Here is a 25,582-nt window from a genome sequence, read left to right as displayed (position 1 = left end):
TGTTTACACAGAGCATGATGAGTCTTGAACAAACTGCCAGAAGCAATAGTATAGGTAGATACAATTTTGTCTTTTGAAAAGCATTTAGACAGTTACACGAATAAGACGGGTATAGAGGGAAATGGGCCAAACTTGTGCAATTCTGAATAGTATAGTGGTAAAAACTGGGTGGCATGGCCTGTTTCCATGCTGTAAACCTCTATGACTCCATGAACTACAGTAACTATAGACCAATCAGCTGAACAGTGCGATGGGAAAAGTAGAAAGTAACATGTATTTATTGATTTAGTAACCTGTCTCATCCTTGAATGTCCCAGAGCTTTTCCTGATAGTTCTGAACAATACTGGGGATCAGTCTTATTGATATTAATTTTCAAAATTTTCATTAAAGCTCAAAGATTTTAACCTTTAATTTGACGCCACTTCTGCTCCCTTTTCATTAGAAGCTTTTAAACAATCTAAGGTATGTTCATTTTTCCACTTACAAGGGTTGTGATCTGAGGACTCTATAATCCACTAAAGTAGATTGCACTGATTCTGTTACTTTACAGGCTTATTACGTAACTTTCTCCTTTCTTCTGCTCCGTGTGACACACTCTGATTCCCGTCAACCTAGTTGCTGCTCTTCCTGTAATCTGCTGTACTTGCATTGTTCTTTTAAAAGCATGAGACAGGCTGAGTGATATTTTCTGTTGGTACCTGGAAGCATCCTGTGTAGAGATTGGCACTTTAAACCCTCTTCACTTCTGTCTGAATGTGCACCTTTGCTTCAGATCTGGTATAAGGAAGGAGACAACTTTTGATGCAGCAAGTTACAATGATTTGTCACACTGTCTGAAAGTTTTATTCATGTCACAAGTAAGCTTACAATGAAGTTGCAATGAAGTTGCTGTAAAAATGCAGGGCGGCATGGTAGCACAGTGATTAGCACTGTGGCTTCATAGTACCAGGGTCCTGGATTCAATTCCTGGCTCAGGTCACTGTCTATGTGGAGTTTGCACATTCTCACTGTGTCTGCGTGGGTTTCCTCTGGGTGCTCCAGTTTCCTCCCACATTCTGAAAGACATACTGGTTAGATGCATTGAACTGAACAGACGCTGGCCTGTGGCGACTAGGGGAATTTCAGAGTAACTTCATTGCAGTGTTAATGTAAGTCTTACTTGTGACTAATAAATAAACTTTAACTTTTAAATCCCCAAGTCGCCACACCCTGGCACCTGTTCACATACGCTGAGGGAGAATTTAGCATGGCCAATTTACCTAACCAGCACATCTTTCAGATGGTGAGAGGAAACAGGAGCACCTGGAGGAACCCCACACAAGCACAAAGAGATCATGCAGACTCCACACAGACAGTGACCCAAGCTGGGAATCGCATCTGGGCCCTTTGCATTGTGAGGCAGCAGTGCTAACCACTGTGCCATTGTGAAAGAGTAGCAAGGGAAGACTCAATAGTAATTTCCAAAAGAAAATTGGATAATCACTCGAAGCAAAGAAATGAGCAAGGGTATGGGTCTAACTGCACAGCCGTTTCACTGAGCTGGCACAGGCTGAATGGCCTCCTGTGTTGTAAAATTCTACGTTTCTAACTATACGTGGTCTCAAGTTGTGCCCCTACTTTGTACAAGCTGAGATCCAAATATTTTACACACCGGCAGTACAAATATTATTTAGTATTGAGTCTGAAAAATTCCAGGCTGTAGTCTCCTGCTTCTTCTAATTCTTCTTCCCCATGAATATCTAGCAACAGGATGTTTCTTGTAACACCTATTCTCTAGAAATGACTCACATATTGAACTCAGCAGAAATCTTTAATGTGCTTGTCCCTGTTCCTGTAATAATACAATTGATGTGTTGTATGTATCAAATAAATCCTGAGTAAATTTACAGGTTGCTCAACAACAACAAGAAAAACACTGTTGATGTTGGATCTGTGCGTTACACCTGATTATCTCAGGATTAACTTTGGTGGTCTGAACAAAAGTTAGTGCCATTCTATCATCTACACCGAACCAAGTTATTACTCTTTAGTGACAATTAGTGTGCACAACAATTCTAATGCTAGGAACAATTTAATCCCGCACCAAAAGTACCAGGGTGACTGACATAGGAAATAGGTATCACCATACTGGTGGATAATACCCTTCTGAGGTTGGGATTTATGTCTGTTATTGGAGGAAACTGTACTCTTGACTCCATTATTCCACACATTTCTTTGAAAAGCACCCCAACATTTTGGTTACATTCAAGGCTTTACATAAATGCCAGTTATTATTTCTATTGTTGATGTGGCCAACACGTGATATCTGGAAAGACAGCGCTAATACCTGAAATACAAAGTGCTGCTTTTCACAACACGGACAGTCTTCAGCTTTTTGAATACAAAAATAAATGTTAATGAAACCCAAGTTATATTTCATTCAATGCATTTGCTAAGGGGAATTATGAAGTCTACATATTTTGGTTAATGTGTTTGTCTTAGGACTGTCACATTGGTATCATCTACCCTTTGAACACCTACTAGTTCATGAAACTTTAGAGCTAATCTGGAGAGGAACTTTCTTCTTGTTAAGAAACCTGAGTGAAAATCTCATAGCAAAGCACCACCAAGGTCTAAGAGGAGAAATTAAGAATAAGCAATCAGATGGCAACCACTCTCCAAACTTTATTTTAAGAGCTTATAGAGTATGGGTGAAAAGGAAGGCTGAAGAAGGTAAAGAGTTCCACTAATTGGACCCAATTTCAACCTAATAAAGAACAGTTCTAAGCAAGTACTGAGGGGGAAGAAAAACACTTGTGTTATTTGTTAAGAGAAACTTAGTAATCAAATATCCTGGGGCTATCAGGTCCCAGGAGCCAGCTTATCATCTCTAGTTTACTCTCTCAGCTATCTTGCTTTTTGGCACTCATATTGGTATTTTCTTCTTCTTGCTTTCCCCAGCAGATGACAGACAAGAAACTGCATTGAACCTGTCTACAAATGGCATTAGCAGCATCAACATGTCAATAGAAATAAATGGAGTTGTCTACACAGGTAAATAGAAGGCTGTTTTTCGATGTAATTGCAAGCAGGAAATCCAATAACTTATAGCAGTGCAGTGGCGTTAAGTTCTATACACAATTTGATGTCTTTACTATAAAATCCATTCTAATGAAGTGGCAGTCCGATGCAGTTAAAAAAGTTAAATATCTCGAAATTGCCCTTGTTGATTTGTGGTCGATTGTGCTCATTGTCTTAGATTGAGAAATAGACTGCTGAATCCAGGCTGTGTCGTTGAGCTGAGGGTTTAATTACCACTGTGTAAGCACTGGCAGTTCAGAGCCCTCTCTGCCTTGTTCACTTGCCCTTTAATTCAAACCCATTCCTTGGGGAACAGATGGAAACATGGAATTAAATAGGATTGAATGGGGAGATGGGGGGGCGGGGTGTTGGAAGGAGACATAGGAGAGGGATACTTATGAGGGAATGTTGTGCTGAGCATTGAAGCAAATAAGAATAAAAGACTACAGCTAAGGTAGCTGTTGGGATCAATACATACCTGCAAACTTGACCATAGAAATCGGTAGTATGTGGAAATGTAGCAACACATTCACCATCTTCTATAGCCTGAAGCATAATCTCATACTTTGAAGCCTGTATTGAATAGCTTGAGTCTGTGCTAACTACAGTTTACTGTTTACCGATCCAATTTGTATTTCCAGTGATCGTACAAGGTGTGAAAGCAGACTAGTGTTCACCTCATTTAGGATAGTACAGGATGGATTCCAGCGTCAGTTGTAACATTGCAGGGTTTGCCCATCCCCAGGATTACACATGCATAGCAACCTAAAGGCTGTGACTGCAGGTTTGAAGTTATTGTGGCCACACAACCATTGGCATGCGGTCTTAACCCATCAGTTTCACTTTGGTGAAGTGCAGCTTTTCTAAAACCCATGTCCCTTGCTGGCCTGCTTGGAGAGTAGGAAACAGAGAGACCACAAAAAAAAAAGCAGGCATTGACATTTGCCATCAGTGGCATTTTGCCAACAACTTTAACATTGGGTATGTATCAACATGCAAGCATTTTTATTCTGTTGTAATACTTCCACTATATAAACAATGGGGGAGTATTGGCAGGCACGAGACCCAGCCTGGCACTGCCAAGAAGAAAATCCAGCCTGCAGTGTTTCCCTTGTGTGGTGAAATGCCTCGAACGGCAATTGAATATTATATATGATAATATTAGGCCGGGAACTTCTGGTCTCACAAAGGAAGATTTAATGGACCTGCTGGAAGTACATTGGCTTCGGGCAAGACCAGAAAATCCCAGCCTTGAGTTCCCATCCATCAGCAGCATCAGAGGGACTAAAGGAATTAACAAAGATCAACAGAGATCAGTACAGCACAAGAACAAGCCCTTCAGCCCTCCAAGTCTCTGCCAATTATGATGCCCTAACTAAACTAAAATTAACTCCGCTTTTGCCAATTCTGATTTCGCTTGGTATCTTCATCCTACTGTGTCCCTTTCTGTCACAAGTCAGTCCAACGCTGCCCAACTAGCACATCCTTGATTTTCACCTACCTCTTGTTGCAGGTATCTCAAGCTTCAGATCATATTCCTTTTCCGTCTGATTCTTTACAGTGGAAAGAAAACCAGGCCTTTCAGCTGGTGTGTCATGAACTAGAATTCAAAATATGCTTGAAGGTTAAAGATTTATGAGTTGGTAATTGATTAAAACACAAAAAAGTGTTGGGTTCAGGGGAGTAAAATTCCTATACATATCAAACGACTGACAATGTTACCTCAGAATCCTGAAATGAGGTTATTTTGTTTACATACGCGTCAGCCTGAATTATCCCAACTGTCTGTAAAATCTTCCATGCCTTTTAAAATAAACTTGATGCAGGAAACTTTGGAGGGTAGCAGATTTAAAAGGATAGTGCATGATTAGTCTCTCCAGTGGTTCTCATCCAACCAGAATAAACAGAATACTCATATAATCCTACTTTTACTGTACTGCCGTATTTTGTTTAGATAATAATTAGTTGATCGAAACTCTTCTTCCAGAACAGCAAATTGTTTGGTTTATTTAGTTTATTTGTTCATGTAATGTGGCCATCATTGGCAAGTCCAGCATTTATTGCCTATCCCTGATTGCCCATGAGAAGTTGGCGGTGAGCCGTCTTCTTCAACCACTGTGCCCGCTTGGTGTGTGACTCAGAGGGAAACTTATTGGGGGTGGTGTTCCCATGGACCTGCCAATCCTACTCTTCAAGGTATGATGTGGAGATGCCAGCGTTAGACTGTGTTGGGCTCAGTAAGAAGTCTCAGACCACCAGGTTAAAGTCCAACAGGTTTGTCTGGAATCACGAGTTTTCGGAGTGCAGCTCCTTCATCTGGTGAGTAGACTCTCAAGAGCAACGAGCAAGCTCATGATTCCAAATAAGCCTGTTGGATTTAACCGAGTGTTGTGAGACTTCTTACTTTTCTTCTAGGTGATAGGGTTTGTAGGTGTTAGGATCCCAATTGAGGTTTGCAGGTGTTAGGATCCCAATTGATATTATAACTGGATGGGAAAATTCCAGAATGGAATTCTAGCTCAGAAAACTGTAACTTATAATTGTTTATCTGACTGCTAATTAGTTTTAAGAAGAAGAAAAAGTATTTATTAATCCAGAAAAGAAAATGGATTATAATACAATATTCATTTACTCCCCCTTAGCTTAATAAATATACACCAGTTTTAAGATTAATATGTACAACAATGAACATTTAAAGCTACAATGGTCTCCTTAACACACAAAGTCCTTTACTAAAGCACACAAGCTGACTGTGGTCACGTACACAATCTTCTCCGAACCCATGATAGTATCTGTGGTTTTCTCTTCCAAATTCCTCCAAGTGATTGTCATATGAGAACTTCCAAACTCCGCTCCCAGAAACACACTTTAAAATCTTATCTCATAGAGTGTAATTTTGCCACAAAATGGCAGATTGTTGGTTCCAGCAGGAAAATCAGTATGTTTCCCTCCAGGGAAAAGTCAGTTCCCTCTCCAGGGATTGAAACAAGCCAATTTCCTCTCCTGATCTTATGAACACTCTGTCAAAGAAAAACAGTGGGAATATTTCATGCTGTCAAGTAGAGGGGTGGGACTTAAATATGCCAGCAACGTCTGAGATTGGGATGTCATGTTTAAGGGACACCATCGAGATCTCAGGGGATCCCCCCCCCTTCACCCCACCCTCCCTGTCCCACAATTAGAGCCGGCATTAACCACCTTACCCCTGGAAATCAGAGTCAGCATCCAACACCCACCCCCACATCCCTAGCTCCTATATCCACTCCCCCCCCTAAGATCGCAAATATAATAACTTCCTCCCTTCAACCACGAGGATCCCACTGGGCCTGCCCCAGCACAGGTCAGCACTGCAATGTGGCAGTGCCAGTCTGTGCCAGAGCATTGCCAGGGCACTACCTGGCCATGTCCCTCTCCCCTGGGGGACTATTCGCGTTCAGAGGGATCACCACAACAGTTTATGTTGTTGGTACACTTTGAACATACAGCTTGGACTCAGTGTAGTCAAAGGGGACAGTTAATAATATGGCAACATACTAAAATCAGGTTCACTGCCATTGTGGGTACGAACCTGAATACGTTGCCAACAAGAGATGACAAAAATTGGAAATTGTAATCTCACCAGTGAGATTCATGACTTCTGCGTTTCACTAGATCTTAAGGCCCCCCACCTCCCCCGCTGCCATTCTCAGTGATGGCATGCACAGGCTGAAGATTGCTCCTACATCCTGCATTTTGAAATCCCCTCCATGTTTTCCAAAGGACTCTTTTGATCAGAGACTCTGCTCCAATTCTACCAATGAATCCACTCCAGATAAAAGCAAATTACTGCAGAATCAGAAACCAAAAGAGAAAGCGTTAGTAAATCTCAGCAGGTCTGGCAGCATCTGTAAGGAGAGAGAAGAGCTGACGTTTCAAGTCCAGATGACCCTTTGTCAAAGCTAAAGGGCATAGAAAGTGGGAGATATTTATACTGCAGGGGGAGGGAATGAAAGATGAGCCATAGCCATAGAAACACGGGAAAAATCTGCTCATAGGTATCCGCAGAGAAAATAAAGAGTGTGACTGGCCAAGTGGCACAAAAACTGTAAACTGTGACAAATGAAGATGTTGGGGGAGGTGGGAGGAACTGGGGCAGAGGTAGAATGTAGAAAAGGGGAAGCGGGTTGGGAGAAAAGGTAAAGGAAGGGAAAGGGGTTGTACCTGCATGCTTACTTTCAACAACTGATGCACGAGGACATGAAGGTCTCACTGAGTACCTACCTCTCTCAATTTACATCCATTCGGTGAAATGCAAAGAAATTGCTATTTAATATTAATATATGCTAACACACATGCATAAACATATGGATAGATAGATAGATAGACAGACAGACAGAAAGGTAGATAGATGGATAGATAAATAGATAGATTATAGGGTAGTAAAAACAAAAAGAGTTGGTAAGTGCAGGTAAGCTATTTCCCCTGGTAGGAGGAACACCTAAAAAAGGAATTTCAGGGTGGGATTCTCTGACTCAGACCTCGGCACAAGTTCAAGGTAATGGGGGAAAGGTTCAGTAGAGATGTATGGGGGGAGTTTTTTACACAGAAGGTGGTGGGGGCCTGGAATGCACTGACAAGTGAGGTAATTGAGGCAGACACATTAACGACATTTAAGACTTATCTGGATAGACACATGAATAGGCGGAGAATAGAGGGATACGGGCAGTTGGTCTAGATAAGACAATGTGATCGATGCAGGCTTGGTGGACCAAAGGGCCTGTTCCTGTGCTGTACTGTTCTTTGTTCTTTGTTAGTCTTCAAGATTAGAGCTAGGTCAGTTAAGGGTGAAATTAGGAAGCAGTTTTTGCACAAGTGACAGTGCAAATCTTGAACTCTCTTTGTTAAGAAAAAGGCTGAGCATGCTAGATCAATTAAAATTACTAAGACAGGGATTGATATTTTTTGTTAGATAAGGACATCCAAGTATATAGGTCAAGGACAGGAATGGAGTCCAAAAGATGTGCGAGTTAAATTGATTGGCCACGCTTAAATGCCCATTGGTGTCTTAAAATTGTAGATTAAGGGTATTATTAGGGATTGTAGGGATAGGGCCTGAGTGAGTTGCTCTGTCAGAGAGTTGGTACAGACTTGATGGGCCAAACTTCTGCACTGTAGGGATTCTAGATATTGTCCCAATTTTTGACTGACGCCAGATTTGGTGCAGTGGTGAAAACAAATCTATATGCAATATTTCAAATGGGTCAGACTTGCTAGGTCAGATTGTGTTCAACGGTATGAGAAGGGATTTATGAGATTAAGTAGAAGAAACAATATTATGGATTATATGTTAAGTAGCAACTAACAAATACCTTTGGTGTTTAGATTTTGAAAACTGTTGCTTCAAAGTTTATAGGTGGTTAAAATGCACAGCTCAAGGTGTGATGTGACAATGTTAAGAAGCAATTCTTTCATTAGACTTTAGATAGGTATATCTGGAGTGTGTCTGCATTATAAAACAGATTCCAGAACAGTTGTAACAGAAAATGGTGTACCCTATAATTTTAATCTCTGGCAAAGAAAGGATGCAGGATTTTGATAAATGTTATTAAAATGTGGAGAATCAAGAATTTGAGAACTAGTGAACATTAAGAACATTTGAGACATTAGAAACATTTGAGAATATTTAAGAATTAGTGAACTTTAAATAAGATACAGTAATAAGTGGTTTAATTTAATGTTGCTATGACTGGAAGAAACCTATAGTTAGATTTCATTCTGGCTTTGTGTTTCTATGTATGGTTTCAGTTCTTGCAGGGATTCTATTGTGCTTAGAGAGAGCTGCAGAATAAAAGGTAAATATAGTTGCAGGCATTGCTTAACATTGAAAGGCCTTTTACGGAGGAAGCATTTTTCTTTCTTCTGAGTTATAGTTGGAAGCCAGAACTGTTGATGACAGACAGCTAGAGAGGGAACATGGGAACATAGGAACATAACATAAGAACTAGGAGCAGGAGTAAGCCATCTGGCCCATCGAGCCTGCTCAAGGAACATCTCTCTCAACTTTGCTAGAAGAAAAGCCATACAATGGCATAATTGTTAAGAAACTGACAGAAACTAAAGGCCTTCTACTTGAGAAAACTAGAGAAATGAAGAGGAGTTTCCAGGTGATCTTAAGTTGAAGAATCAAAGAGGAACTGGAAGGAGAACAGGGCACTGTTCATTCAAGTCATAGAAGTGAAAAAGGGCTGGGTAGTGAGAAGTCAGAACAATATTTTAAGTGGTTCTAATGTTTGTGGTATCTTACTACAATTTGTGAGATATTAATTGAAATAATTCTAGAGCAATTGGTGGCTAGATATTGGAATTTGTGTGTGTAAAAGTAGTCAAGACAAAGAGATCCTAAAGGGATTGGTGTAAAACCTGGAATGTATAGGGCGTTGGTGAGGCCACACCTGGAGTGCTGTGTGCAGTTTCAGTGTCCTTTTCTAAGGAAGGATGTCCTTGTTATAGAGGGAGTGCAGCAAAGGTTTACCAGGCTGATTCCTGGGATGGCAGGTCTGCCATATGAGGAGCGACTAAGTCGGTTAGGATTATATTCACTGGGATTTAGAAGAGTGAGAGAGGATCTCATAGCAACTTATAAAATTCTAACAGATTGAGACAGGATAGATTCAGAAAAAATGACCCAAGGGTGGAGAAGGGCCATAGTTTGAAGATAAGGGGCAAACCTTTTAGGACTGAGGTGAGGAGAAATTTCTTCACCCAGAGAGTGGTGAATGTGTAGGATGCACTACCAGATAAAGAAGTTGAGGCCAAGGCATTGTATGATTTCAAGAAGAAATTAGATATGACTCTTGGGGCTAAAGGGATTAAGTGATATGGAGGGAAGGCAGGATCAGGATATTAAATTTGAAGATCAGCCATGATCAAAATGAATGGCGGAATAGCTAGAAGAACTGAAAGCCTACTCTTGTTTATATTTTCTACATATCTATGTTACTAAATTTTATTTGTTCTTCAGGGGTTCTCTTCGCACGAAGGCCAATCATTCCCGTAATGTCTGGCAGCAACGGGAACAGCAGCAACTCTCAGGGCATGCCCAGTCCGGCATTAGCAGCACAAGCCCAGCCTTCCTCTTCCTCATCTCATATTCACACTCCGACCAGTTCTGCACCTTGAAGCCTCAACGATGTACAGGAGACCACATGAGACAGTCCCTGAAGACTCTGGTGTTTTTTTGAGTGTTTTTTTTTTGCAAGGAAAGTTTGCAATGAGAATATTGATAACTTTGCAGGTGAAGTGATGGAAAAAAACTCAATCATGCATGAGGGTCACATTTACTATATTGTACAGTTTAATCGCTGTTGGACTGGACTCCATTCAATTTTTTTGTGAAAGAAAAACAAAATCAGTGATTTTAACTTTGCGTAAATCTGTTGCTTTCTGTAAGTGGGTTGACACTTATATTTTAAATGGACATCCACACGACCATAGACTCTTCAATGAAGATGGTGATGAGATTCAGGATGACCATTTTGATTGGACAAACTTGTCCGTGTATAACTGGTTTTGTTGTGTTCCGCAGAAAGGTTCAGTTTTTGGAAGATTTATTAGGTGTGGCCAAAAAGAAGGGGAAATAAAAAGGAAAAAAAAAGATCATCAAGTGATCATATTTACATCTTAATAATGTTTCATGATTGAGGGGGATTGATTACTTTGTTTCAACAATCAGTTGTTTTCAGGAAAAAAACATATACTGTAACTCAGCTTTTACCAAAGAAAGGAATAATTTATCAGGATATATGGCATCATATCACAGGGCTGAATTCAACTAAGAAATAAATATTAAAAAAGTAGATATAAAAGAAAGGATGAACATATTACAATATTGAAGAAAGGGAACAGTTTTTAAATGGGCTGACTTAACACCGTATATTTACCGTGTTTTGTGTCAATGACATTGAATCATTAGAGGAAGTTGAATCTTTGTAAGAGCACAGGAGAGAGAGAAAACAGCTTAGAGATTGTTCATATGGTACCGGGTCTCGAAAGGAAATTGCCATATCAGGCAAGAATCTTGGGAATACATCTGGGGCCTGACCTTTTACAAAGCTACAACTGTGTTACAGGGATCAATTCTGTCTTATCATCCATGTCCTGTTGTTCAAAATGATGGCTGCACGTCTGTCTCTGCACAGCGATAATATGGAGATTTATGATTAAGTGCACAAAGAGAAAGGAAAAAAAAAAGCAGTGGGGCAGTTTTATCAATTAAGTGGCTTTATTGAACAGGGCCAGATGATCATGTTGACAGTGATGCACTGACCCAGGCTGTTGAATGGAGTCAAGGGGGAGGTGGAGGTGTGTCTGTTCAAATTAATGTTGTCAGGATCCAACAGCTCATTGCAAAGGTTTGTCGAGTCCATGGAAGTTAGTCTGAAAGAAGTATCTTGCTGTTTTATCGATTTTTTTTTCTTGACTTCTGATATACTCAAATTGCAACCTCTGCCTCTGCCCCTGAACATTTGCTACTCACAGATGCAGCCGATTACCTCGTGAATCTTCTAATTAACATTTAATGAGAAAGAAAAAAGAGAGATGCTCATAATATACCTCATAGAAGTCATTTTATTTAATTTGTATTTTTATTGTAAAGCCACTTGTGAAGCATTTATTTTCACCAATCACTGTTTTTTTTTTAAATTTTGTATTGTTGTACCAAAGAAAGGAATATTCTATTGTACACCTACCTCATTATTCTGAATAGCAGATTGTCAACTCCCAGTCGCATCATTAGGATCCTTGCAGGGTGTTAGGAAGGGAACAAGTTGCCATTAGCTGGAACTCTAGCTGTCTGTGAACCAGGTTTAATGATGGCTTCTTTTTTTTTGCTGTGTACCAAAGATCAAACAGCACATTTCACACAGTTGGTTGAACAGTAGCACATTGCTGGTTAAATATTACTTATGTCCATTATGTGTTGTTCACTTTGTTTAGGCTTTCTTGCAATGCTACGCAGTAGGACCTTAGTTCAAAAATGGCTTACTAGTTGTGTATGAAACTTATTTTTTTTTCTTCTTCTTGACTAATCCAGTGCATTAAAGTGAAAACTGGATTATGGTGCTCAGGGGTATCAAACAAAGAAAAAAAAAGAGAATAAAGATGATTTTGTTTTGCCATTTGACTTCTAGTACATTTAGAAAATGCTGCTTACATGGAGAACTTCCCTCTCCAATTTGATGCCCGTGGAATATGCACAATTGGAAATTATGTCAGACTAAACAATTAACCAAGCAGTTTCTTAGTTGGTTTTTCCACCAGTAAAGTATGTGATTTCTAATCATTTATCATCATCATCAGCAGCACAACTTTTCTTACCAATAGAGATTTTTCTACCCACCCATAGGAACAATTAATATTAGGATTGTTTTACTATTAGGAAAATAAATAACAATTGGTGAAGTCTACTGAATTACCCACATTTCCTTACTCTGCTCCCTCCCCTCCCTGCCCCTACCCCACCCCCACCCCACCCCCAACCCCAATCCCAACTTTCTGAATGAATTTATGTATGCGTCTGTAATATCCTTGCTCAGTAATAAAACTGTTTTCAATAAATCCTGAAACCATCTTCTGGATTAGAATTTTAGAAAGGAAAGAGATGCTATATAAACAAATACACTGTCGAGAGTATGTTTGTGTTAAAATGGTGTTTTGCTTTGGCATTGGAGTTATTCTTTGTAAACCGGTCAGAAATTAAACTATAAATTGAAAGAGTTGTTTCCAACGTGTGGAAATTTCTGCCAGCATTTTACACACTGATACTTTTCCGTGGTTGATGAGAATCAGTTACTCCACTGGTGTGAAGTGATACTTGCCCTTCCAACTGTCAGTTGTTTCTTAAGACCATCTACATGATACACTGCAGGAACACCAGGAATCCTTAGACAGCACCTTCCAAATGCATGACCGCTCCCATCTCAGAGGACAAGAGCAGCAGATACATGGGAACACCACTGCCTGAAAGTTCCCTCCAAGCTACTCACCATCCTGATTGGAAATATATCACCATTCTTTCACTATTACTGAGTCAAAATAATAGAATCCCCATAGTGCGGAAGGAGGCCATTTGGCCCATCGAGGTTGCACCAACCACAATCCACTCAGGCCCTATCCCCCTAAATGATATGTATTTATCCTGCTTGTCCCCCTGACCCTATGAGGCAATTTACCATGACTAATCCACCTAACCCACAGATCTTTCCATTGTGGGAGGAAACCAGAGCACCCAAAGGAAACCCATGCAGGCACGGAGAGAACGTGCAACTTCCGCAGAGACAGTCACCCGAGGCCAGAATTGAACCCGGGTCCCTGACGCTGTGAGGCAGCAGTGCTAACCATGGGTGCCATCATGCTGCCCCACCCTGGAACTCCCTCCCTAACAGCACTGTGGGTGTAAGTACAGCACACGGACTGCAGCAATTTAAGAAAGCAGCTCACCACCAGCTTGTCAAGGGCAGTTAAGAATGGGAAATGAATGCTGGCCGAACTAACAAAGCCCACATCCCATAAGTGAATTTTTAAGAAAATATACTTTTGCTCACTTCTCTATGTTGCAAAGGGAGTTTTTGCCCTCTTGGTAGGATACAATTCCAGTGGTGGTGAAAAATCTATGTCTTACTGGACATATTTCATGTCTAAGTGTAGGCGCTCAATGTCAGAGATGGCAAACTGCCGAACATTACTGTTGTACCTTTTTCTGCTCTCATCAAAGATCTGCACCAATACATTTTCTACATACAGGTCACTGAATAATAGTTGAAAGAGATACACGACTTTAACATACTAAGGCGTCGTGACCATGTACAACAGTCTATCAATTAAGATTATCGACACTCCAACAGACCAAGGATCAAATCTAGCATTTTTCTGGCGTTTAAAATTGATTGCTGCCCCAAAAGTATAGTTACTATTCGAACCATTGACAAATTTCTTCAGAGATTATTTTCATGTATCTGTTAATCAATTCAATCTTAAAGCAGTTGTTTGATTTTGTCCAGATACTGGAAATCTGAAATAAAAATGCTGGAAATACTCAGCAGGTCAGGCAGCATCTGTGGAGAGAAAAACACAGTTAACGGCAGTGATTTAATGAGAAAAATTCTCAGTGCCTAGCCGGTGTGAAAATGGGAGAGTTTCAGATCCATTTTTTGTGTGAGTCCTAATTGCATGTCTTATGCATTTAGAGAAGGAAAAATGGACTAGACCATTTCTAGCCATTAGATTGGCTGCACAGGGCTTAACTCAGCAGGACGGCAGCTATAGCAGCACAAGGTGCCATTGCGCATGTGCAAACCTTTGGCTGCAGATGCGCAATGGCAACCAGCAAAGATTTAATAGATCTGACAGATCTGTCAGCTCTCTGCTGCTGCACACAGCCTCAACGAAACACCTCTATCTCGGGGGCCCACAACCGATTGCGACTGTCCCTCCACTCAGAAATATCACCCACTATCCCTGCCATGCAGGCCAATTGCCCTTATTGCCACCCAGATCGATCGTCCCCCTCCCCCGCACCAATCGTATATAGAGTCACGTGGAGAACCTCCTCACCCCAGGCAATCTCATGCAGAGTTGCAGCAGACAACCCCCTCCCTATCCAATAAGCCTGCCCTCACAGGTCCCGCCACTGGCCTGGCCCTATTGCTCAGGCCCTGCCCCCCCCGCCATGGTTCCAGGCTGGCAGTGCCAGACTGATGCTAGCCGCGGGGACCCCCCCCCCACCCCCCCGCCATTGCCCTTAACCTCCCGGCGGGTCTCAATGGCATTTGGTCCTATTAGCAAGGCCATCACGGCTGGTTCTCATTCATGGGGACCGTACGTAACTCTCGCCAGAGAGAACATCTCCCAGTGAAGTCATAAAGGCAAGTGAGCCCGGGGATAGCATCCCTGGTTTGCTAATTTCTTTTAAATTTAAAATATATTTAAATAATTTATTTAGCCTATCACCGGATATGGATAGGAGGCTGAATGCACTGGATATCCAGGGCAGATAAGATCACGAAAGGCAAGAAATTGTGCGCACATCGATGGGCAGGGCAAAGTGGTAAAATCACCCCCAATGTTTCAGGTCACATCAGAACTGAGGAAATATAGAAATATGACAGATTTTGCACAAGGCAAAGAGGGAAAGCAGGGTGTGGGAGGAAGAAAGCAGGGTGTGGAAAGGGCAGCAGGCAACGGTGATTCAAAGACAACAAGTTCAATAGTACAAAAGGCAAAGGGAATGATATTGGGTAGAGTTTAAAAAAAAGGTGTGTCCAATGAGGTGTAATATCTGCAGAGCTGTTGTCTGAATGCAATGTGAAGGAATAAAGAGCACACTGAACCAAATGGAGGCAGAAGCTACAATCTAAAATTGTTGAACACATATGACTCCATTGGATCATAGAATCTCTGCAATGCAGGACTCCGTAGGCTACAAAATGCCAAGTTGAAAGATGAGGTGTGTTCCTGAAGCTTGCATTGAGTTTCGCAGTAGCAGTCCAAGGACAGAAAGGTCGGAGTGGAAACGAGGTGGAAAATTGAAATGATAAGCAAGAGGACACTCGAGGCTTGCTACTCTGAGCTCATCTTTCAACTAAGCACTCTACGACTTTCTGGATTCAACGTTGACTTTTAGATCTGCCTACATCTCTTTTGCTGGTCCAGACCTTGCCATTCGTTCTTCCTCTGCCCAAACAGGCGGGAACAGTGATCATGCCGTAGACAGCCAATTTGGAAAAGTTTCGCATGGAACCTGTTCAGGTTTGTGAGAGAAGAGCCCTTTTGCTGTTCTCACAGATAATGGTACCTCTGCTACCTGCTGACACTCCCTCGATGCTACATTGTTCATACATCCAACATTGTGATCTCCATTAAAAATTGTTGAAGGCTGACTTACGCTCTATGTAGAAAACAACATCAATCTTGTTCCATATCTGGGTACTTCAACTTGGATTATTTTTATAGTATCATATATTTCTGACAACCCAGGCTACAATGTCAAAGAAGTCATACTATGGTGATTAAGTTGACAAAAATAATTGTGGTTCTATCTCTAAAGTTGATGTTCCACTCTGTGCCCCTCAGGCTGTTCCAACAGCCCCTCCAAACCCCCCACTCTGTGACCCTCAGACTGTTCCAACAGTCCCTCCCACCCCCTACTCTATGCACCTCAGACTGCTCCATCAGCCTCCCCACCACTCCCACTCAATGTCCCTCAAACTATTCCATTAGACCAGCTCTCTCTGAACTGTGCCTCTATGGCTGCAATTTTGTGAACTCCTTCTGTTCTCTTGTGGAGGGTACAGTAGCAAACTGCTTTCACCTCTTCATGTCAACACCGCTATCTGTCCCTTGTCGAAGACTTAACAGCCCATGATCTCGACTCACCACTCGAATGATCCCACAGTGTACAGCCATCCCATTCAGCAGCATCCAAATAAACAGCTCTCTTCAGCATCTAAATTGGCTTCCCATCCATCGCCTGGTTGCCTTCCCACCAGCCATTTCATTCAGCCAACTGTTCCCACCGTTCGAGGGGTCTTACTCGCCTGGTCCTTCCCCCCCCACCGGCCCTGCCCCCCCCCCCCCCCCCCCACCCCCCCCACCACCATTTCAGTGGGATGCACAAAATTCTGCTCACTGACCCAGTTTCATTTGATAGGTGCTGCCTGATTTGATTAAAGTTTTAGTTTATTTATTAGTGTCACAAGTAGGCTTACATTAACACTGCAACAAAATTACTATGAAAATACCCTTGTCACCACACTCTGGCGACTGTTTGGGTACACTGAGGGAGAATTTAGCATGGCCAATGCACCTAACCATAATCTTTTAGACTATGGGAGGAAACTGGAGCACCCAGAGCAAAACCATGCAGACACAGGGAGAATGTGCAAACTCCACACTGACAGTGACCCAAAGGCTGTGAGGCAGCAGTGCTAACCACTGTGCCACCCACAGCTGAGCATTGCCAGCATTTCTGTATTTGTTTGTTTCGGTTAACCCTTCCATCTGTACTTTGCAAACTGCAAGTGCTTAAGAAATGCTTGCACAACTTTAAAAACAATCAAATCCAGACCTTTTTTTCAAATCATTGTGTCATTGTCTTGAATATATTCAAGAGATGGTGGATATAGCACTTGGGGCAAATGGGATCATAGGTTATGGGGAGGAAGCAGGATTAGGTTATTGAGTTGGACGATCAGCCATGATCGTGATGAATGGCTGAGCAGGCTTGAAGGGCCAAATGGCCTCCACCTGCTTCTATCTTCTATGTTTCTATATCAAACTTGTACTTTTGGTTCATTACTGCACCAGATAATAATTTATAAATTTACAATACATAAGCACAAGACATATCTTTTAACATAGTTTGTGGCTTCTCATAGTTATGCATTCTGGATTTCCCTCCTACAGTATTTAAGAATATATATCCTTTTGCACTGGATAAGGCTTGATATCCACATTGTTGATTTTCTTCATAAAAACCTGGCCCCTAATAAAAGATGAGTTACGTGTAATTGTTCTCTATTACCCGCCTTTTCAACAAACTTTTATAGAATCTGCGACCATAGGGTCACGGGCTTAGGGTGAGGGGGGCTAGGTATAAGACAAATATTAGAGGGCAGTTTTTTACACAAAGGGTAGTGGGGGTGTGGAATGCACTGCCGAGTAAGGTGGTGGAAGCAGGCACGCTAGGGTTGTTTAAGAGTCACTTAGACAGCCACATGAGCGGGCTACATATAGGGGGATATAGTAGGCCTTACTAAACATTGTAGGCTCGGGAATACGTTTTGCCTCAGGGATGTTAGTCTTTGCCTGTTTAATAATGAATTTTTTTGTCTCCACAGGCATTTAAGTCCAGCAAGGGGCATGCATGCGGCAGGTTGTAGTGGGCTGCTCTTGGACGTTGCTTCGGGAGTTGCCTATTGCTTCATGTCGTTAGTGTGCTTAAACTGGACCATCTCGAGGGCAACATGACAGCTCAGAGACTATCTCTGTTACTGTGCGGACACATGGATTTGGGCCTGTGTCTGTGGGAGTTTGCACGTTCTCCCCGTGGTTGCGTGGGTTTCCTCCGGGTGCTCCGGTTTCCTCCCACATCCCCAAAGATGTGCTTTTAGGCTGATTGATTGGGTACTAAATTGTCCCTAAATTGGACCTCCCTGATCCTCGCACATTAGGCGTAGTCTAAAATCATGAATAGGTCACTGAGACAGTGGGACGGCGGCGCGGGCTCGTTGGGCCGAAGGGCCTGTTTCCCGTGCTGTGTTGTTCTTTGTTCTTTGAACTTCAATCTATGTAAGAGTACTGTGTTTTTGGCAGCAGCAATCTAAGCTTTATGAGTCATTTTGAAAGAGCTATAAGGTTCTTGCCCCTGGCCGTTATTGGTTTGTTGCCTACAACGTTGCGGATAGAAACTGATGGGCAGTGAGTATGCTCCAGATATTCCAATTCCCCTCCAGCAATGCATTCATAAGACTTTTTTTCCCCCATTTGCAAGGATGCGATGTGGATTTCACTGTAAAATGACAATTTGATGTAACTACAAGTTGCAGATTCAACCACCTGGAAGAGATGATCTTGTAGCAATCAGACTGCGCATCACTCCGGGTGCAGAGTATGGATGCCAAACTTTGCAGCCCTGATCTTAACTCGTACAGTCACAGAGATAGACAGCATGGAAACAGGCCCTTCGTTCATGCTGACCAGGTTTCCTAAACTGAACGAGTCCTATTTGCCTTTGTTTGGCCCCATATTTCTCTAAACCTTTCCTATCCATGTATCAGTCCAAATGTCTTTTATATGTTGTAATTGTACCTGCCTCCTCTGGCAGTTCATTCCATATACACAACACCCTCTTTGTGAAAACGTTGCCCCTCAGGTTCCTTTTAAATCTTTCTCCTCTCACCTTAAACCTATGCCCTCTAGTTTTGGACTCCCCAACCCAGGGAAAAGACGCTGGCTATTCACCTTATCTATGCCCCTCATTATTTTATAAACCTCTTTAAGGTCACCCTTCTCAAACCCAGTTTGGAGCAGTAGATAGGGTGGGAAATGCATCAGTTAAAATGATAGCGAGGCAGGAGTTGCTGTTTTGTTGAGTGACCTTGCTCCCAACATTTTAACAGCCCGCATTCTGAAACCTCACTCTGACTTGTTGAATTAAATGGACAACAAAAGGTTGATCAAATTTATTTGCAGGACAACAAGAAAACAAATATGTCACTAGGGTTACTGTAAAAATAATAATAAAAAGATAACTTACAACCAAGGAAGCTAAGTCGGAAAAGTGGAAAACAAAGAAAGAAAAAGACTTGGGAATAAGGAAATTGATGTAAGCTGAGCAGAAGGGACAGTGAGGAGGGGTTTTATTGGTAACATGTGTAACAGATAGAACATGAAAGAACATAAAGGGTCATGCTGGGATAAAATGGATAAACTGAAAGATGAGACCATGTTAGAGTTCTTCAATTATTTCTTTTCATCAGTAATCACAGGAGAAATATGTGCCAACATGCTAAAAGCAGTCAGCAAATTCACAAGGGGACCAGCTAAGTATCTGACAAATACAGAGATAAGAAGGTTATTAGATGGTTGGGAGCTTTCAGAATGAATGAAGACACTAGCCTTCTCAGTGTACCATGTTCTCCCATGCAAGTAAACGAAAGAGAAGAAGCCTTTATCAAGATTCTCTGCAGTTCCTGCAGAAGTGGAGGTGTGGAATTTGGAGATCTGGAAGTAAAGGGTTAAATATTCAGTAAGGCTTGACATTGAACACGAGAATTTTGATGCGTGATTAACTTGTGCCTGTTGAATGTTGTGCAGGCAGCACCCAAACGCTCTGCTCCCTGATCATTTCCACAACAGTAGTGTACAGTCGAATATTAAATGTGTGTGGAGTGGCTGCAGTCTCAGCAGGAGGGTCACCTTTGTGTGAGGCAAATATTTGCAACAACTCATTCAGCTCGCTGGAAAATACACTAGGAGCAAGCAGAAACCAGGTTCCTAAATAGTCAAGATCAGTGAATGCATCTTCAAAAACAGTATCTTACCGAGCTCACACACTGCTCAGTGCATCATATCCCAATCACTTACCCCACAAGAATCTCTAGCATTCAGGGCTCATGTCCTGACATCACAAGCTTCTCACTGCCCACTCTCCACCACTGGCAATATTGTATGGCAGTGGGCTCCTCCTGGTACCTGCCCTCCTCATATTGCCAAACCTGCCTCCCGCCTGATGCGAATGGCAGGGTGTGGGCCATGATCACAAATACTGGGTGCATTGGTAGGATTGCCAGGGACCCTGTTGGAACTGTCAAAGAGCGTGGAGGAGTGCAGCTGCAAATTAGCACAGGGTTTCCTGCAGAGCCTGGAGCCTATCCTTTCCAGTATGGAGCTGGTGGTCAACATCATAACTCTTGTGGAAACAAACAGTAAAGTAGCATTGAATGATGGACTTCCCAGCTTCCATTGTATTACACCCAAAATCTGGGTGCTGCAATGGAAGATCAGATAGAAGTCATGAGATCTCTGCTTGTTGCCCTGTATGCCCAGCTTGGTACTATATAAACTCAGACTGCTATCATTATGTCTGCAGATACCAAATGCAGGATGTCACAAGAGTCCAGCAATCTGTGCTCCGTACAATTCCTAGCATTGCTGAGGATGAAAACTCAGGATGACAGTGCCCCTGTTACAAGACCAGTGCCTTAGCTGTTGCCTTTATCCAGTCAGCCCAGACTGCTGCTTCCTATAGCAAATCATGCAATCCAAAGCTGTCCTCAAGGCCCAGAGCTCTTCGAGGTCATTCATAAGATCATGTGCAGTCTTCCCCAAAGAAAAGTCAGCAGCCTCCTAGCAGCTATGCTGCAGGCACTGGGGTAACACTGGGTAGGATCTCTCAGCAGGGCAATGGAATCTACTAGTGTGAAGAGCCGGCACAAGGGTGAGTATTAAATGAAGTATTGGATGTTAATATGCAATTGCTGTTTTGTGAACCACTTTATCTCAGGGTAATAGTCAAGAGGATGTTGTGAAGCTCCATAGCAAAGAAATTGTAAGGCAGGGAAATGTTGAGCCGGGGATCTGGGGATATTTTCATATGAATCAGAATGTGATGATATGGTCATAGATAGCCCACCTGCAATGCAGGTATGCCAGCTGCCTCCTCCCTCCTTCTCCTCCCCCTGAGATGGTTGCCAAGGTCATTTTCTAAATGGCGAAAGGCTTTGGATATCTGAAGCACAAAGGGACTTGGGAGTCCTGGTTCAGAACTCTCTTAAGCTTAACATGCAGGTTAGTTGGCAGTTAGGAAGGCAAATTCAATGAGAGCATTCATTTCTAGAGGGCTAGAATACAACATCACAGATATACTGCTGAGGCTCTATAAGGCCCTGGTCAGATCACATTTGGAATATTGTGAATAGTTTTAGGGCCTTATACCTAAGGAAGGTTGTGCTGGCCTTGGAAGGGGTCCAGATGAGGTTCACAAGAATGACCCCAGGAATGAAGGGTTTGTTAAATGAGGAGTGGTTAAGGAGTCTGAGTCTACACTCGATGGAATTTAGAAAGATGGGGGGAAATCTAATTGAAACTTGCAGAGTACTGAGAGGCCTAGATAGAGTGGACGTGAAGAGAACGTTTCCACTAGTGGCAGGGACTAAAACTTGAAGGTACAACACAGAATGAAGGGGCACTCCTTTAAAACTGAGATGAAGAGAAATTTTTTCAGCCAGAGGGTGGTGAATCTATGGAACTCATTGCCAGTTCATTGAGTGTCTTTAAGTCAGAGATAGATAGGTTCTTGATCAATAAGGGGATCAAAGGTTATGGAGAGAAGGCAGGAGAACCGGGATGAGAATCACAAAGGCCATGATTGAATGATGGAGCATATCAGATGGCCTGAATCTGCTCCTGTATCTTATAGTCTTATGATCACATTGGCAAAGGTTGCACCCTCATGATTGCCTGGTCATGAGGACAGGGAAGACCACCACAAATTTGGAGACAATTCCAGTGAATAATGGGAGTTCCTGGTGAAAGGCTCGAGCAGCAGAATCATTGCTTCAGGACAACGGTTGTTTGCTCTGTGACATTCCTGGCTCCAGTATAACAGTTACACGTGTTTCGGTGGCAGAAGGGAATTACAAGCCATGCATAAAAGAGATAGCCCTTACCAATGAACAGCCACCATCTGGTTTGACATGGACCTAGAAAATGGCTAGAACTGCAGCTGGCCCGGGTTGAAAACATCATAAGCGCTGCCAAGATAGTGAGCACTCGCCATACTGATTTTCTGATCAGATCACACACCAATTGTACATTGAATGAATTGGGTTACATCTTCCCAGTGAGATGCGATGCTTGTAAGCACATGTTTTGTCTACCCCTTTCATGGGATGTGAGCTTTGCTGGCAAGGTCAGCATTTGTTGCCCATCACGTATTGTGCTCGAGAAGATAGCGATGAGTGGCCTTAAACTGGATAGTCCGCCTGATGTAACTACACCCACAGTACAAATAGGAAGGGAATATCAGGATTTTGACCCAATAACAGTGAAGGAACAATGACAATTCAGGATGGTGTGTTGAGGAACTTGCAAGCCGTCCTTGCTTTTTTAGGTGATAGAGGTCAAGTGTTTAGATGGTGTTGTTGAAAGAGCCTTGGTGAGTTGTTGCAATGCATCTTAATGCTACTGACGAAGGGAGTGAATGGTTACCATGATGCAAATCAAGTGGCTCCTTTGCCCTGTGCAATCTGTTATTGTTGGGTTGTCCCAGGAGACATTGAGTGTCCTACACTCATAAGAGTCCCAGCTGGAGTCAAGGAATGCCCCCCAAGTTTTCATTCCCACATTATTAGATACACATCATCCTATACCTCCCCACAATATCTCTGCTTTTAAAGAGATAGTCTCCTTTGTGATTTCACCAATCTCCCTCAACATGTGCAGTGTTCTTTTTGAGGTTATTGTGGATTTGTTTATTCCAAACTCATTCTCTTGTTGTTACTCCATGTTTCCTTCATTAGTGGCTCTGCCGGTGTGCCATCCTCTGTGGGTGAATGATTGCAGCTGATCATGCTAATGGTTCCCTGGTCATTGAAATTAAGTCACTCCTGTTTCCTTGGATGTCACCTGTTTCTGTCTGGACCAGATACAATCTTAGTTGTAACTTTCCGTTAGGTTACCTTCTCAATACTGCTCTCTAATCCACACTGTCGCTACCTTTTCAAGTGTGGGAAGGTTGTGAGTTCTATGTCATTGGTTGAGAGGATGGGGTTTGACCCGGTCTGTAACTTTCTTCCCTTTGTCTGGCACAACCCTGGTCTTCAACTGTGTGTTTGATATGAACATGTGGGAAGGAATGGAAGCTGGGTTCTTAGTATTGTGTTATCATAATCATATATTTCTCTAGAGAGAAATAATTTGATTAGGGATAGTCAACATGGTTTTGTGAAGGGTAGGTCGTGCCTCACAAACCTTATTGAGTTCTTTGAGAAGGTGACCAAAGAGATGGATAAGGGTAAAGCAGTTGACGTGGTGTTTATGGATTTTAGCAAAGCGTTTGATAAGTTTCCCCATGGTAAGCTACCGCAGAAAATACGGATGCGTGGGATTGAGAGTGATTTAGCAGTTTGGATAAGGAATTGGCTAGCTGATAGAAGGTGGTGGTTGATGGGAAATATTCAACCTGGAGTTCAGTTACTAGTAGTGTACCGCAGGGATCTGTTTTGGGGCCACTGTTGTTTGTCATTTTTATAAATGACCTAGATGAGGGTGTAAAAGGATGGGTTAGTAAATTTGCGGACGACACCAAAGTCAGAGGAGTTGTAGACAGTGAGGATGGATGTTACAGTTTGCAGAGGGACATAGATAAGCTGCAGAGCTGAGCTGAGAGGTGGCAAATGGAGTTTAATGCAGAAAAGTGTGAGGTGATTCACTTTGTAAAGAGTAACAGGATTACAGAGTATAGGGCTAATGGAAGGAATCTTGGTAGCGTCGACGAGCAGAGAGATCTCGGTGTACATGTGCATAGATCCCTGAAAGTTGGCACCCAGGTTGATAAGGTTGTTAAGAAGGCGTACGGTGTGTTAGATTTTATTGGTAGAGGGATTGAATTTCGGAGCTGTGAGATTATGTTGCAACTGTACAAAACTCTGGTGTGGCCGCACTTGGAGTATTGCGTACAGTTCTGGTCGCCGCATTATAAGAAAGATGTGGAAGCATTGGACAGGGTGCAGAGGAGATTTACCAGGATGTTGCCTGGTATGGTGGGAAGGTCTTATGAGGAAAGGCTGAGGAACTTGATGTTGTTTTCATTAGAGAGAAGAAGATTAAGAGGTGACTTAATTGAGGCATACAAGATGACCAGAGGATTAGATAGGGTAGACAGTGAGAGCCTTTTTCCTCGGATGGTGATGGCTAACACAAGGGGACATAGCTGTAAATTGAGGGGTGATAATTATAGGACAGATGTCAGAGGTAGGTTCTTTTCTCAGAGGGCAGTAAAGGTGTGGAATGCCCTGCCTGCAGCAGCTGTGGACTCGCCAAATTTAAGGGCATCCAAATGGTCATTGGATAGGCATATGGATAACATTGGAATAGTTTAGGTTAGAGGGTCATTAGATTCGTTCCACTGGTCAGCGCAACATTGAGGGCCGAAGGGCCTGTACTGCGCTGTAATGTTCTATGTTCTATATAACTATTTGCTGTGCAAGGCACATGGCACCGATCACTCACAAGGGTAAATAATTTATTAAAACAAGGCACATGAGAAGTTATGCATATGTACCTGAAACTCACTGCCAGAGGATATAGTGGAAGCAGATACAATATTGACATTTTAGGGGCGTCTTGATAACCAATGAATGGTTGGGAATCGAGGGATATGGTCCCTGAAAGGTTATGGGGGCTTTAGTTCAGTTGGACAGCGTGGTCAGTGCAGGCTTGGAAGGATAAAAGGCCCATTCTTGTGCTGTAATTTTCTTTGTTCTTTCAAGGTATAAAGCTTGAAGACACCAGAACTTTGTGTATACTCTCCTCAAAGTCAAAGTGAAGCTAAGACAGAGTCACATGACACATTTCCCTTCTACTGATATAATGTTGATGTCTCTTAAAGGCATATGGCAACAACCCCCTTTTATCGTAAGGATACTTTTTCCACTTCCAAAAATATAACAACTTATGATACAAATTCATGTTTCGTTGCTATTCCATAGGTGTATCGAACCGATAAATCTTTGCGTCCTAAAGCCTAGAGGTGATCTGTTGGTTCTCCTGAATCTTGTGAGGGCAACCTTGTCTGGAAGTTTCTTTAATTGCTCACAGTAAGCTGAGGAATTGTCACTCTTGGATGTGGTTGTTAATTGCATTTGGAATCTTGCTCTTGATGCAAAGGAACTTTATGGTGTAGCGGATCTCATTTGCCTTTTTTTTTACATCTCATTTTGTGTAATGATTTTGTACAACAAATCCTTCTCCCCTCAATTG

The 25,582-nt window shown here is 42.3% G+C and overlaps 1 protein-coding gene across 7 annotated transcripts in view; it reads left to right on the top strand.

Annotated features, from left to right (window-relative positions):
- LOC145360709 (AT-rich interactive domain-containing protein 3A-like) overlaps positions 1-12,565 on the top strand; it is a 435,037-nt gene extending 422,472 nt beyond the window's left edge. For 6 of the 7 annotated variants that reach the window (XM_080216294.1, XM_080216117.1, XM_080216443.1 and 3 more), the window contains exons 7-8: positions 2,942-3,034; positions 10,062-12,565. In XM_080216294.1, coding sequence (XP_080072420.1) covers positions 2,942-3,034; positions 10,062-10,219 — 251 coding nt within the window. In that variant the 3' untranslated portion in view covers positions 10,220-12,565. The remainder of the gene's footprint in view (positions 1-2,941; positions 3,035-10,061) is intronic. The other variant, XM_080216205.1, reaches the window with a different exon arrangement.
- Positions 12,566-25,582: the final 13,017 nt, after the last annotated feature.

This window comes from Carcharhinus amblyrhynchos, chromosome 1 (assembly GCF_965287045.1).
Source record: "Carcharhinus amblyrhynchos chromosome 1, sCarAmb.v2.hapA, whole genome shotgun sequence".
NCBI classification, from domain to species: Eukaryota; Metazoa; Chordata; class Chondrichthyes; order Carcharhiniformes; family Carcharhinidae; genus Carcharhinus; species Carcharhinus amblyrhynchos.
Note: the sequence above shows the minus strand (reverse complement) of the source record. Positions and strands in the feature narration are given on the sequence as shown.